Source organism: Purpureocillium lilacinum (genome assembly GCF_023168085.1).
Source record: "Purpureocillium lilacinum CBS 284.36 DNA, scaffold_7, whole genome shotgun sequence".
NCBI classification, from domain to species: domain Eukaryota; kingdom Fungi; phylum Ascomycota; class Sordariomycetes; order Hypocreales; family Ophiocordycipitaceae; genus Purpureocillium; species Purpureocillium lilacinum.
In genome coordinates this window covers 2,976,112-2,991,329 of record NW_027072117.1, presented here as the reverse complement: position 1 = coordinate 2,991,329, position 15,218 = coordinate 2,976,112, and the positions used below count along the sequence as shown (strand labels likewise).

General features: G+C 56.1%; 4 protein-coding genes across 4 annotated transcripts; all 4 read left to right on the top strand.

Moving 5' to 3' along the window:
- Window positions 1-2,414: 2,414 nt before the first annotated feature.
- Window positions 2,415-3,973, top strand: PLICBS_009815 (uncharacterized protein; the record flags this gene model as incomplete). The annotated part of the gene is made up of 2 exons (XM_018328374.2): window positions 2,415-3,512; window positions 3,572-3,973. The coding sequence occupies 2 exons, from the start codon at window positions 2,415-2,417 to the stop codon at window positions 3,971-3,973; spliced, it is 1,500 nt and encodes a 499-aa protein (XP_018173060.2).
- A 765-nt stretch (window positions 3,974-4,738) lies between these two features.
- Window positions 4,739-5,724, top strand: PLICBS_009814 (uncharacterized protein; the record flags this gene model as incomplete). The annotated part of the gene is made up of 2 exons (XM_018328375.2): window positions 4,739-5,124; window positions 5,184-5,724. 2 exons carry the CDS (start codon window positions 4,739-4,741, stop codon window positions 5,722-5,724), a joined length of 927 nt encoding a protein of 308 aa, XP_018173061.2.
- Window positions 5,725-6,634: 910 nt separating this feature from the next.
- On the top strand, window positions 6,635-8,146 carry PLICBS_009813 (uncharacterized protein; the record flags this gene model as incomplete). The annotated part of the gene is made up of 1 exon (XM_018328376.2): window positions 6,635-8,146. One exon carries the CDS (start codon window positions 6,635-6,637, stop codon window positions 8,144-8,146), a length of 1,512 nt encoding a protein of 503 aa, XP_018173062.2.
- Window positions 8,147-9,107: 961 nt separating this feature from the next.
- PLICBS_009812 (uncharacterized protein) lies at window positions 9,108-11,071 on the top strand (the record flags this gene model as incomplete). Its single annotated transcript, XM_018328377.2, has 4 exons — window positions 9,108-9,358; window positions 9,410-9,680; window positions 9,741-10,083; window positions 10,140-11,071. The coding sequence occupies 4 exons, from the start codon at window positions 9,108-9,110 to the stop codon at window positions 11,069-11,071; spliced, it is 1,797 nt and encodes a 598-aa protein (XP_018173063.2).
- Between the last annotated feature and the right edge of the window lie 4,147 nt (window positions 11,072-15,218).

Below are 15,218 nucleotides of genomic sequence, written 5' to 3'. Positions count from 1 at the left end.
TCGTAATCCGACTCAATTCAGTGTTCCACGACACGCCCTTCGCGTCTCAAACGGGCAACACCATGACACTGCTGACAAACGATGCCGGCTCTGCCACCTGTCTTGATCTCGATTGCTCACGGCAATCGGTGGTCGATCCTCAGCGTAAAATATTTTAACGCCGAGGCCCTGATATTTCTTGTCCTGTACTACCGTAAGACTTGGTCTTGATGGCCATCACACCGTTGTGTTGCACGAATGATGAGTTCGGCAGAGCCAACACAGGCTTCAGCGTGCGTAGCCCTGGAGCTGCCCCTAAGTAAATGTGGTGTTAGCTCGGCATCCCACTTCAACCGCAACATTTGTGGAGTGGCTTCTTATTAGCGGTCGATCGCTTACAGGTGCAAATGCCCGTCTGACTGATGTCACGGGACCAAGCATCGCCCTGAAAGAAGGAGAATGCGGACTGAAGGCGTTAAACAGGAGGCGACGCAACCTCATTGCTGAGACCATGCGGGTTCCATGTTGGGCGCTGGAAGGGGATCAATGACACGTCGACGACACGGGCGGGGTGGGGAACACACTGCGTGTTAACGGAAGCCCTCAACGGATAAGTGCGACACGGTCGCAAGGCTCCTATAGAGAGCGTAATGTAGTGAGATGTGAGCAAGAGGGTAGCAATCTTAACAACAGCATATTAAAAATGATGCAGCTCAAGGCCACAATCACTTGCTCCTGGAACAGCGGTCGAGGGACAAAACTGGCCCTGGCGCCGCCCTGGATCAACCCTCGGCCTCTACTGCAGTCCCTGTGTACCAATGTCGTCCGCCACAGCTCCAGCCGGCAAATCCAGCTCTGGGCACGCTGGCCACCATTGGGCGGGCCCTCCGTCTGGTCGGAAGATAATACCCGCGCGCAGCCATGACTGTTGGTTCTGCCGTGTCATTCAGACGCGATGAGTGCCTGTTGCTCCAGGGCCTCAGTTGATCCTGCGCCGATTGTATGATGGGAGTTCCCTGCTGACGGCGCGCCATAGCCCGGTATGGGCCAGGCACCGAGTCTGTAAGGTGCGCAGGGTTTTCTCCCAGACCTATCACACCGATGGCGACAAATGCGAAGAGCATGAACAGTAATTGCCAGCGCGTTTCAGGACGCCGCCCGGCAAGCCTAATCCCACTACCCTCCGGAGTAAGTCCCACTGTGTACGACACCCGAATAGGCAACCCGGAACGGTTCAACACAGTGCTCTTAGAGGAAGCAGCTGGTCTTCGAAGCCGACCTCAATCCTCGCAACAGATATCGTAGCAAGTATTAAGACGGACATTTTTGGCGGCCTCGTTAGGTCTCGCGTAACCGGTCCAGAGGCTACCTTATAGCTAGTCGCGAAGACGCCTCGTAGCCAGCCAGTCTCGCAGCTATATTCACGCGATCAATTTTCGCGGCGCAGTCTTCATAGCATAGTCTCCGCAGCGCAATCTTTTATCGCAGCGCAGTCTCGTAGCGCACCTCGTTTCCCTATCAATAATAATTGAACCATTCGATTGTGTTACCCACCGCGTCTCGGTGCCCTTCGAATTGTATGGTAGCACTCATAAGCTTGGGACGACCTGAACTGCCTAAAATGGTGCAGGGCACAGTGGGATTAACTCTGGAGGGCAGTGGGATTAGGGTAGATGCCTTAGAGAGGGGAGGGTCGACTTGCAGGTTGAATTTGGACATGGATGCGCGTTGATCATTTCAGGGAGACCCGAAGGTGCCTAAGACACCGGACAATAACCTCCATGCTTGTGCGTTGAGCGTACATCCTCTCGCTGCAGCGCATCCAGAGGAATGTGCTGTTGGGCCGGCTTGTGTCGTGCCCGGAATTCGGTGAAGTGAGATGGTTCCGGTGACGATGAGCTCACCGGTCTGGGGCTCTCGGCCCGCAGCAGCATCAGCAACCAGGCGTATGGCTGCCGACGCGACCGAATGGAATTGCTTCGCATAATGTACCCAGCACAATGCTTCGCATATGGTTTCTTTTGGCCCCCGTAGATAGACTGAACACGAAACGTGTCGGATGGCCTGAAGCGCACAGTGAGACCCCAAGGGCGCTAGATGCCTGGCTGATGCGCGATGGCGTGCGATGCAGACGCATTGGCGCCATGCCGCCTGGCACTGCGCTGGCATGCCACGGAAACTGGAGCAGGTGCGTCTCCCGTGCAGATGAGAAATCACTCCAATCACGCAAACGCGTGGCCACTTGACGGCAAGATAGGTACGTCTCGCCAGGGGTGAGGTACGTAGCATGTCTCGGGAGCCCAGGACAAGGCATCCGCGGTGCCGAAACAGGGAAGACATGGAACGGTTTCGAACAAAAGGATTGAGGCCGCGCAGCAACTGATAAAGTGTAGCCGCCAGACGGACTTGGAAACAACACATTGAGCCATCGCAAGATGACCACATCGACTGACCCAGAGCGACGGCCGCTTCTGCCGGGCCTCACCAGCTTCCAAAAGAACGGCTCCAACGTCGACATTGAGAGTGAGCCGCCGAATGGCGGCATCCCTTCGCGCGCCGTGGAAGATGATGTGCTTCCCGAGGCATCAACGCTGGGGCGTAATATTACATGGCAAAGCGCCTACATCATAGTAATGTCCAGAGTCATCGGCAGCGGCATATTTGCGACACCGGGCGCCATCTTGCGATCTGTCGGAAGCCCTGGGCTTTCACTACTTATATGGATTGCGGGCGCAGTCATCTCAGCCTGCGGGCTGGCCGTGTCACTCGAGTACGGCTGCATGCTGCCTCGCTCAGGAGGTCAGAAGGTCTATCTGGAGTTCACGTACAGACACCCACGATTCCTCGCGTCGACTCTCGTGGCCATCAACGCCGTGCTCCTGGGACTCACGGCAAGCAACTGTGTCATTTTCTCTCAATACATCCTCTTTGCTTTCAAGGCCGATCATGTCAGCGACGTGGTTCGCAAGCTTGTCGGGGCGGGTCTGTTGACGGTCGCGACCATCATTCATGCTGTGACACCGAGGTTCGGCGTCGGCATCCAAAACGTCCTTGGCTGGGCAAAGATTGGAATTGTTGTTTTCATGGTTCTCTCTGGCATCTACGTCGTCATATTTCGACCCGCGATAGGCGATGACATGAGCCTGGGCCCGACGATTTCCCTCCAAGGATGGGATCATTTATGGCACGGCAGCATATGGAACTGGGGCGCGATTGCGACGGCCCTTTTCCAGGTCTTCTACTCATACGCCGGCCTGGACAACCTCAGCAATGTCCTCAACGAAGTCAAGGACCCGGTTCGTACTCTGCGATCAGCGACACTTACAGCGCTGTTCACCACGTGTGCGATCTTCTTCCTCATCAACGTGGCCTACTTCCTCGTGGTGCCCATTGACGAGATCAGGGAGAGCGGCGAGCTTGTTGCTGCTCTCTTTTTTGAGCGTGTATTTGGAGGGGCCTTTGGCCGGCGATTCTTGCCACTTGCCGTCGCGTTGTCCGCGGCTGGTAATGTCTTAGTCGTCATCTTTGCCATGGTAGGTGGTCGAAGTCCCTCGCTCGTGAAATGCGCTCCAGTATTGACAACATCACACAGGCAAGGCTCAAGCAAGAGATAGCCAGACAAGGCCTCCTCCCATTCTCTGAGCAGCTGTCGTCTACCAAGCCCTTCAACTCGCCACTTGGAGGACTCTTGCTCAACTACGTCCCATCGCTGCTGGTCATTGTGCTTCCGCCGTCCAAAGAGGTGTTCTCATTTATCCTCGAGACCGAGGGCTACTCGGGGCAAATTTTCGGTCTGCTCATCGGAGGCGGCCTGATTTGGCTGCGATTCAAACGCCCAGATCTCAAGAGGCCATTCAAGGCATGGACGTCGGCGGTCGTGCTACGGCTATTACTTGGGGTTGCGCTGCTCGCAGCTCCATTCTTCCCTCCATCAAAACAGCCCGCAGGCGGGTTTTACTACGCGACTTATGCTATTGTTGGTGTCGCCATGTAAGTGTCGCGAGATATGTGCATCGCCATGAAGTATTATGCTAATTCCCACATGCAGTTTTGTCGGCAGCCTGTTGTATTGGTATGTGTGGACGGTGCTGCTGCCTCGCATCCGCGCGTATACTCTAGAGGAGGAGACTGCAGTGCTGCGGGATGGGACAGCAGTGACGAGGATCGTGCACAAACAACGAGTACTGTAAAACTATGGCTGATGCCATGAAAGCGTTCACTTGAGCACATTGAGCTCCAGGCTGTATTTCCATGCGCTCTTCCATTGGTCTACGCAGACAGTGCGGTCTGGTGTCCTCGCAAGTACGTCAATCGTGCTTGATCGCAAGTCACCGGCCGCATTGGGCACTGTGGAGGGCGGGTGACCGTATGTCGTCATTGCCGTACGAATGCCGGATCCGAGGCTGTTGACTGACCCGCGACACGGATTTCGCCCTGCGCCCGATCCGCGTCAGGTCCGGCCGCAGCGCCAACGCTCGATAGCCAGTCGATTTCCAAGCATGATCACCCAGTCCGTGGTGCAGCGTCCGGATTGACAATTGCGCCTTTGCGTTTGACTTCAGCGTCTCCCATTGGCTATGCTTATCAATCCGGTGCGATGAACGTGGTGTCGAGGATGGCGTGCTCGCGGGGTGAACCACCTATATATCAGGCCAATTGAGGATGATGATGGATGGTTATATGAAGGCACATCTAGTACTATCGGCATTCAACGGGTTCTTCGTAGACATCAAAATTCCACCTTCAAGCGACGAGCAACATGGCTGCCACCGCCGTCCACAACCCTGTATCGGTTCCCTCCTTCGCGCCTGGTCAAGGCGACGCTGCATCGCCTCGTCTGGGCCAAAGCGTTAAGAGCCGCGCCGTGCCGAAGCATGATGTTGAGACGGTCCTGAACTACTTCAAAGATAACGAGGATGGCTCTCCTCCCCATCCCACCTACATTGACAGACCGGAGACGTATGATCGTCCGGTGGAGCGACACACCGTGACCATCACCGACATTGCCGGCGACGAGAGCAAGTATACCCTCGACAAGAACGGGTTTCAGATATACAATCGCGAAGCCAATGAGAAGGCTTTCCTGGACGACGATGCGATAAAGTCGGGGTACTACGCGGAAACAGAACAGCTGCTGAAGGATGTGTATGTCATCGATTCAGACGCTCCCTCCGTGGCCGCCGGGGACTAACAACGCGCTGTAGCACAGGTGCTTCGCGGGTCTTCATCTTCGACCATACGATCCGCCGCAAGCTCCCGGAGGCTGGACCGGGAACAAGGACAGCGCGCGGGCCCGTTCAGCGAGTGCACATTGATCAGTCCTACAGCGCAGCCCTGTCCCGCGTCCCTCATCACCTCCCGGAAGATGCCGAGGAACTCGTGAAGGGCCGCGTCCAGATCATCAACGTTTGGAGGCCAATCAAGACGGTCGAGCGCGATCCGCTCGCCGTAGCCGAGGCGAACTCAGTGGCCGAATCAGACCTCGTCGTGACGGAGCTGATCTACCCGAACCGCCGCGGAGAGACCTACGCCGTGCGGTACAACGACGGCCACAAATGGTTCTACAGGTCGGGGTTGTCGCCCGACGAAGTGATTCTTATCAAGTGCTTCGACAGCAAGACGGACGGTCGAGCACGCCGGGTGCCTCACACCGCGTTCGAGGACGCGACTGCAAGCCCCGATGCGCCTGCTCGAGAGAGCATCGAAGTGCGTGCCTTGGTCTTCCACCCGGATGACAGAGACTAGAGCGCCAAATATTCTGATGCGCGAGGAAATGGCAGCATCAGGGCCCGGGAAAGATGATGCCAGCGTCTTTGTTTGATCTCATCTGTCACTCTCTTGATGTGTACTGTATTGTAAACATTGGCATGATTCACAATTCACTCATTCTATGACGTGTGCTGGTCTCGAAAACCGCTGTAGAGGTTCGGCCGCCCAGTGTTCACTGGCATGGCAGCCCTTTGCAGCCTCTCTTGTTAGCTCAGACGGGAACAGTGAAGAACCAGCTGCCGCTACATGTAGCTGACCAGCGCTGCTGGTTTCCGTTCCAAAGAGTGTGTGCATAGCCTTCACGGTCAATCGACGCCCGAGGTTTGGTCTTCAATTAGCTGTTACATCCATTGTCAGCTTCATTGATCCCTCAGTCGTCGGCACTCGACGTATATAATTGAAAGCCATCTCGGAAGCTCGGGTAGTTCCGTGGCTCGACTCGCTTGGTCGTTCGAACACGAGCATTCTAGGTTGGTACGGAATATGAAACTGAAGCTGAGTGACTCGCCGTCAAGATGAACCTATCGGTGAGCATCACAAGTTACCGTCAATGTCACACAGCTACTCCAAAGCTTGATTTACTTCATGGCCTCGGCACGGACTAGCCTACTACGCCAATGCCAAGGACGTCGCGTCGCAAGCCGCGCCTAGGCGGCACTTCAGGACGATCGTCGACAGCGGCACATCAGCCCCTGTCCAAATCAGGTCAATTGAAGCGCCGGCAACGGTTTGTACGCGGATGACATCAATGCCCAGCCAAGTCGAGTCAGCAGCTGTATGAACACTTTGTCCCGTCTATAGTATTTATATGTCTGACCATTTCTGAATGACCCTCTCATTCTCCGTTGTCACGAGTGAGGTGCCAAACTCACAGCCCCGTCCAACAATGTCCTCTCTGGCATGGGAAACCACCCACGGGGTGTCGCAAAGACGGCTCGACGTCCTTGAAGTCTTCTTCAAGCTTCTCTCGGAAAGGGGCGCTCCCATCAACCGCGAACACTGGGCCGTCTCCTTGGCTCTCCAGCTCTCGTTCCCGAGCTTTATCGCGGACCCAACGCCGTACGTTCGCAAGGCCTGGCTTACAACACGCCGCCTGCATCCAACCATTGCAGGCGCCGTGGCTGCTTCATCTAACGACGCGGCTGATCTGAGCGACACCGTTCGCATCCTATCCGTTGGTCCGCTGGATGATGAGGCATGGCTTGCTACAACTTTCAGGACCTTTGCGCCCGGAGAAACCGACGTCACCAACTCCACCAAGCTCCTGGCTCACGGATCGCTTCGACCGTACGAAAAAGCTATGTGTCACTGGATTGCCGCCTCTTCCGAGATATGCATCCGCGCGGCACATTGGCGCATCGACAGCATTGGCATGCTCATGCTGGCACAGACTTTCCTCTCGGCGGTCGCCTCGATCATCCGCCTCGGGTTAGATGCAGACTCCGATACCAACGAGCTTGAGGTGTCAGCAGCCGATGGCTCGCTCACACCGAGCTTGCATGAGCTGGTTTCGGCCCCCGCAGACGAGCAGTCGACCCCTCCGACGTTCAAAGCTCGGGCAGACTCCATGATCCAGGACTTGACTCAAGGTATGCCTAGCATATCAGTTCCTCCTACGCCCGGGTCCGAGTCAGCTGCCCCTGGGGCCACATTGCGTGATACTGTCACTCTGGATGCCACTGTCACTGCCTCGGTCATCGCCGCCTGCAAGGCTCGGGGCATCAGCGTCACCAGCGCCATCCACGCGGCCATAGTACGCGTCGTCGCTGGTTTCCCGCAGCACCCACTCGCGAAGTCTTACGCGGCTATGTGTCCGGCCGACATGCGACGTTACCTGTCGAGCCCGTACAGCGGGGAGGCATACGCTGTAGGATGCTACTGCTCTGGGCAACCTATCTGCATAGCAAGTTTGTACGACGGGAACAGTGGAAATTTAAAGGGTTTTGATGCTATTGCAACAGAGTTCAATAGTGTGTATCGGCGAGATCTCAACAGCATGGCCACGGACGAGAATGGCAACTCGATAAGTATGATGGAGCTTCTCGGTCCCTTCATACGGCGCGCCGCAAAACTGGTCAGCACACCGCCACCGCCTGAGCTGCCACCAGTGCAGAACGCGGATTTGAGCAGTTTTGGCATAATCGAGCGATATCTGCAGCGCGACTTCGCATCAAGTCCGAGTAGCGGGGAGACGCTTGAGCTGTCGGACATGTGGATGGGCGTAGAGCTGGCCGATCGATCAGTCCAGTGCCACCTCTGGACATTTCGAGACCGAATGACGATACAGGCGTGCTACAACGAGAGCTATTACGAGAAAGACTTCATTGCCAAGCTACTTGGGAACATCGTTCAGGAACTCCTCGTCGGTCTCGGTGTTGCGAAACGGTCTCGCGGTTAAGCCTAGTCCGAGAGCCCTAGGACTCGTGGGTCGAGGCGCGTTTACCGCTGTGCGGAGTCAATCACACGCATTGACACGGGAGACTTTCCAATTCGAATCAACTATTCGGTAGAGCGTAAGATTCTCATGATGCCACAGGCTGGCATGGATTTGCAAATCTGTCTGTGGGTGAATGTTGGAGGGCTACCTTCCCAACGCTCAGGTGCGTCGCTAAGATGTGGAGAGGATGGGCTTCAGTATGGGCTTCACGGCCGATTATTACCGGCAGGGTCCATCCATTGGGCTTTTGGTAGCTGCCTCAGCTCAGGGGCTTTCCCGGCACCGACCGGGCCATGTGACGCACGGTTTTTGCTGTCCGCTAAGTCAGTTTATAGCAGTCATGCTTCGGGTCAATTCGGCAACGAGACGGAAATCGTTAGTTCCAATAGTTCGCCTCACTTCCTGGCCAGCACGAAGTTTTCTTTTAACCGTGACCCAAAGGTGGAGTGGGTTGTGTGGACTTTTGGCGATGAAGTGGTCGGAGGAGCGACGAAAAACCCTCTCTTTTCATGTTCCAGGGCTGCCTGCCGGACAGAAAAACAGCGGAACCAGTCGGTCCCTGGTCCTTGGCATTCAACCGTTGGTGTGCCGTTCATCCGCCATCGAATTGGCCGAAAGACTTGGCCATGGACACTTGATGCAGGCTATCAATCAATCAGGTCATCTAATCTTATCAGATTTTGCACTACGGGCCCTACCAGCACGTTTATTCGTGACATCGCAGCCCTAGTCGGTAAACGAGCCCGCTAGTAGTGGGGGTTGGCCGATGGAGCTGACAGAACCGGACCTGGTCGGCCACAGGCTTGTGGACAGGGAACTGTCGGGAATATGTAGAAAAGAAGGACGATCTCCGCGAGATCTTTGAGTGCGATTTCGCTTTTGCGAACTTTCGACATCTGTGCGTGACCTGCTCTGAGAAACCATGGCTGGCTTCTCCAAGTTCCGACCGGGCTTTCGTCGCGCCGCGACAGACGCAGCACCCGAGCCTGTCGTCATTCAAGAGCTCACGAAAGATGAGAATGGTGATGCCGTTGAGACCCAAAATGGCGCTACGGGACCAAACGGAGAGCCGCTGGAGGTTGTCCCCAGCGAAGACGCCCAGCGTGGTGTCCGGGACGTCGAGGCCGTGACTTTGACATGGTCCAAGAAGACGCTGGCTGCGGTCTTCTTCTGGTATGTCCCATTTGCAAGTACTATTAAACGTTGACTGACTGTCTTCTGCAGCATGTTCATGCTGTACTTTGTCAATGCGTTCCAAACCGCGGTTGTGTACAGCCTGATGCCGTATGCGACAAGCGACTTCGAGAGCCACTCCCTCCTCACCGTCATCAACATTGTCGCAAATGCCATGTCTGCGGCAGTATACATTCCTCTGGCCAAGATGCTGGATCTCTGGGGCCGTGCTGAGGGTTTCCTTCTCATGATTGCCTTTGCCACTTTGGGTCTGATCCTCATGGCTGCATCGAACGGCCTCGCTACATTCTGCGCGGCTCAGGTAAGGACTGCAACGGTTCCTTCGGGCAAGGGCTATCACAGCTTCTAACACGCCAGTCAGGTCTTTTACACCGTTGGATTTGGCGGTATGACTTACAGCATCGACGTGATAACGGCCGACACATCGAAGCTGCGAAACCGAGCGCTGGCCTTCGCCTTTACATCTTCTCCCAACATGATCACGGCCTTCGCGGGCCCGAAAGCGTCTGAGGAATTTCTCGCCCATGTCAATTGGCGATGGGGCATTGGGTGCTTCGCCATCATCCTCCCATTCGTCGCCGCGCCTCTCTACATCCTGATGAAGCTCAATCTGCACAAGGCTGAGAAGCAGGGCCTTACGGCGAGGGCGAAGAGTGGCCGCACATTGCTGGAAAATGTTTGGTATTACGTGTTGGAGTTTGACGGTAAGTAGTGCTATTGACTTACCCCGACTCGTGGTCTCTGTGCTAACACGCGACAGCTCCTGGCGTCATTCTCTTTGCGGGAGGTTTGACCGTCTTCTTGCTTCCCTTCACTCTGGCGGACACTGCCCCGAACGGATGGTCTTCCGGCTACATCATCGCCATGATTGTCGTGGGATTCGTCGTGCTGGTCTTATTCGGCCTCTACGAGTCGTTCTTGGCCCCGGTGCCATTCCTCAACGCCAAGCTTCTGACTGACCGAACCGTCGTTGGCGCCTGCATATTGGACGCGACCTACCAGGTCTCATACTACTGCTGGAACACGTACTTCACTTCGTTCTTGCAGGTGGTCAACAACCTCACTGTCGCCGAAGCTGGCTACGTCTCGCACACCTTTGACGTGGTGTCAGGCGTCCTCCTGTTCGCCGTAGGTTTCCTGATTCGCAAGACCGGCTACTTCAAGTGGCTCCTGTTCGTCGCAGTGCCACTGTACATCTTTGCGCAAGGTCTGATGATCTACTTTCGCCAACCCAACGGCTACATTGGCTACATCGTCATGTGCCAGGTGTTCATCTCCGTCGGCGGCGCAATCTTCATCCTGTGCGAGCAGCTCGCCATCCTGGCGGCTGTTGAGCACAGATACGTCGCACCCATCATGGCGCTTCTCTACGTTGCCGGCAATGTTGGCGGCGCTATTGGAAACACCATTTCGGGAGCAATCTGGACCAACACGTTCGAGAAGTCGCTCGAGCGTAACCTGCCCGAGTCGGCCTTGCCTGATATCGAGGATATCTACAACAACTTGGACACGCAACTCAGCTACCCTGTGGGCGATCCTGTTCGGTTGGCAATCCAGCAGGCCTACGGTTACGCGCAGACGCGAATGTTGGCCGCGGGCACCGGCATCATGGCGCTGACGTTCATCTCGGTGCTTCTGATCAGAAACATCAATGTGATCAAGGTCACACAAAATAAGGGCACTCTCTTCTAGAGTAGGAGCCGATTGTCCTGATGGCTAGTTCTCGATGTCATGTATAGTGGTAGGTGACGAACATTTGGGTTTAAATTTTTCACAGTCTGCCTGTACGATAGAGTCAGGCGCTGGGCGCTGCGTGAAAAAGGTGTGGACATACCCGTAGCAACCTCGAGTCAAGGTTGCAATGCAAACTCGATTAGTATTACCGCGACTCGTTGTCAAGACTTAACGGCTTTGTGACTGAAAGATATGGTGCTTCATTGCCCGCCTGCAACTGCGCGTGCGTAACATGCAGGCGGCCATCCTTCAATCGTCCACGTGGTTGAGAGAGGAGGCAACGAAAGCGGTGTGACAGCTGAAGGCACATGTCGTAGGCGCAACGACACGCATCTGACGACAGATGACAGATATTGCAAATACAATGCAGTTTCTCCTCTCTATTGATCTTATACATATCATCAAACCCCAGCAGCAGCCCACATAGAGGCGAGGTTGCTGCACCGTGGACATGGGCACAAGTGCCTGCTACGTATCCGACAACCATGTCGAGAGGTCCAAGCACCGGCATTACCGTGACTTCACAAGGAGCTGCCTTTACCGTGATAACAAGGATCAGTCTGGCGTAAGATCTTCTTTGTCGAAGCCGAGTACCTTCTTACGTACCACCACCCGTTGGTACAGGTAGGCAAATGATACCACATGGGCTGGAGCGGCCTGTCGTTTGTCTCCAGAGGAGGCGAGACTAATGCTTCAAACTCTAGACCATTGGTGGGCCGAGCCATCGGCGCCACCCCTCATCTCTTCAGTCGCAAAGATTCCGCGGCCCAAGATATAGCATGGCTAGGGTTGGCGAGCACGTCTCCAGGATGGGTGGTCAGATATTGCCGTGCATGTGGCAAGACTACTTCCCTCAGTATCGGGCCCAATGGCCATCTGCACCACACCACCGGGCTCGACGCGGGTTTTCAACCTTGACCCATGATCTCAGATAAAGCCCAGATAATTTGAGCTCTTCTTCAGCTGCCTCAGCATATCATCGTTCAGCATATACACAAGTAAGTCTGGTGCCTTACGAGATTATTAAGCGGGGATACCCCAAAGTCCGCGCAATTTGAGTGCCCCCATGCCACTATTCAGCCTTTCAGTTTCTAGAGCCATACTAACAACTACATGGAAGGTGATGGGGCCCATGTGGCACGCCCCTGAATGTATGTATCGCAGGACGGCGCCACTCGCCAGCCCGTGCTGTGGTCGAGGCTTGCAAGACCATGCACGAAGACAGGCATGTCCACAAAACGCTAATGGCAAATAAGCTGTACAAAACCTGGCTTACAGGATCTTTGGCGCCGTGCTTTGGCAATGGGTGTGCGGCCTGATGGCCAGTGATGTGGGACACCAGGTTGGGCGGCCAGGCGGCCGAAGGACTTTCGCCACGCACCTTCGCGGCGCCGACGATGGCAAGACGGCAGGTTTTCCCCGCCAATTGCAAGTGAGGATATATCCGGGGTGAGTTCATGGCACCCGGAAAATTAGACTCCTGGATGAATCCACAATGCCGCCTCTTGCCGGCAAGGCGGTCGCCACAGGCACTCGAGTTGGCTCATGTTGCATTGGACGACCCCAATATGCCTCTGCTCGGTTTCAGCCGCGGCCGGCGGATTCCTTCGCCAAGTGAGCCCTGGCGAATCTTTCCAAAAGTGCCACCATGGTCCCCTGGGCGAATATCAACCCCATGGGGAGGCCTGGGGCATTACGTGATGAAATGTGGTCGGCCTCGACGAGCGGGGAAACCTGCGATGGAGCGGTTGGGGTTAAGTTCAAGCGGGCGTCAATGATGTCAATGATGGCATGATGCGGCGCAGGCGAGCGTTGCAGAATCCGTCACTCAGTCCGCCCTGAGCGACTTGTGGACGTTCTGGAGCTAAATGCAGGGAACTCTTGAAGTCGACAACCGCGGGCATGGCCAATAGCTCCAGTCGTGAGCGAACGATAGGCTCCAGACAGATAGTGCGCCCTGCTCGAGTCTTGACCATCGTCTCCAGACCATATCGCAGAGTACGAGTATTGGCCTTCCAAATGGCACGTCGGGGCCGATAAACCAAAGCTCCTGTCATTTACGGTTAGTCCCACAAGATGCTTCCCGGAACTTTTTCCTGGCTCTGGGCCCAGGTGGGTGTGGCCGCCCCGGCCCATGCCACCACCACATACCGACGAGACTAATTCTAGCTCGCTAGCACGGGTAGTCTGCTGTACGGCACGTCCGTTGTCGGTTGCGTCCGCCTGACCTGCCAATCTGCCTGCCAAAACTGCCTCGGCCTGGCGAGTCCCAGAACTTCTGTCTCGCGCGCGCGCGCGGGCTTTGGACAGCCCATGCCCCATCCTATCTCGGGGGCGAGTGACGGATCTGGCGGCGGACTATCCGGCGCAAATATGGGGAAGGGCCAGCTGCGATGACGGGCCCAACCGCGCGCAGTGGAGTCGTCGGTGAAACTCAGCGGACAATGGATGAATGGGACGCAAGCTGGCCCGCGTGCTACCATTACTCCTGGCAAATCCAGGGACCGCACAGCAGCACAGGCCCTTGGCGTCATAATGCCCACTGATCAGCAAGATTCATGCAAAAGGGATCCTCGTCGCACGTTGGCACATAAGATGGCATATTTGGCCCGTCCCTTTGCGATGTGAATCCAGGGTCCGGCACTCAGGCTGTGAGCCAAGTGCCCAGAGCGCCTCGTGCGCCTCCCGTCGGGAATAGGCGTCGTGGCGGGCCAAGACGCGAGGGGCGTTCAGTCATCTGGGACTCTGGGGCACTGGGGCAGCCACAGCAGATGCCGGTCGTGCCGATGGCCGTCAGGCCGTCTTGGCGAGCGTATGGGCGTTACTTGGCAGTCGCGGCGCAGATGAGGCGAGACTCGCAGACACGGCACAACATCGGGGCACGCGGAGCGGACATGGAACCAAGTTCAACCAACAGCATGAACACTATCCCGTCGAGGGATGGTTCCAAGCACATTGCGAGCAAGCCAACCACGATGTGTCCTTTGGAGTGTGAGGGATGTGTCCAGTAGTACTCCGTAGTGAGCAAAGGTGAGATACAAAGCACTGTTGGGTCCAGGGTCGGTGGAACAGGTGGGTGGCTGGTATGATGGTGTCTCACCCCGCTACTGTAGGCGCCTGCCAGCGGGTGCGTTGCGTTGGGGGCAGCGGCGGATGCGGACGCAATCGTCAACGGATGCGGGAGTGACCGCCCGCGAACGCGACCGGGGAGCAACCCGCCCCGAGTAAGCTCAGCCAGCCCAACAATGGCAGCACACGACTGGGTGGCATGTATGTGGTGACAAGAATAGCCGAGAGTACAGCATCTTCAGGCACATCTGGCCGTCCTTTTTCAGAAAATGTTTTCATGTTGTGTTGCGCAAGCAGGAGACGTTTCATCGACCTCCAGCAATATGAATCAAATTGACGCGTCAATTGTGATGTTTTCGGCGGCGTCTCGCTCCTACCCTGGAGTTGTTGGCTCTGCCATGTCGAAGCTGGTTTATCTTGTTCTGCCGACATCACCACCATCACGCCATTGACAGCGAATGAAGATTGCCCCGTTTGAAGAAGGGATGTCTTGGCAACGGCGTTCTGCACACCTTGATGCCATTTCCCGAATGAGAAGGACGAGATACCAAGAGACCGTCATGCGGCAGGCAATTGGCAAACCCGGCTGCTCGGATCTATTGATACGACGGAGCGAGGAATTCGGCGCACGCTGTATCTAGCAGGAGACAGCCCAAGGCGTCGGCGAAACTCTTTTGCTGGGGACGAAGCAAGGGAACTTTGTACACGCGACAGCTGCCAAGCAACCACCCCCAGCCTGCGGATATGCGCTGGTGACAGACGCACCTGCTAGCAACCCGTACAGTAGCAGCAGTTGCTAACGTTAGTACGAGGAAGCCGCCAGTCGCTCCATGTCTGTCTCATGCGAGCTCCCAGCGCTATCGCGAGTCGCGCCCGCCGCACGCGCGGGAACAAAAGTTCATGCGCCTGCTTGTCCAACGAGACAAGTCGGCTTATCAAACCGTGGTCGGAGAGGGGACTCGGTAGTGTATCCTGCCCCTTCTAGTGGCCACAGCCGGAGGCCCTCGCCTCCGGTGCTAGGGGCGCCATTGGGGGG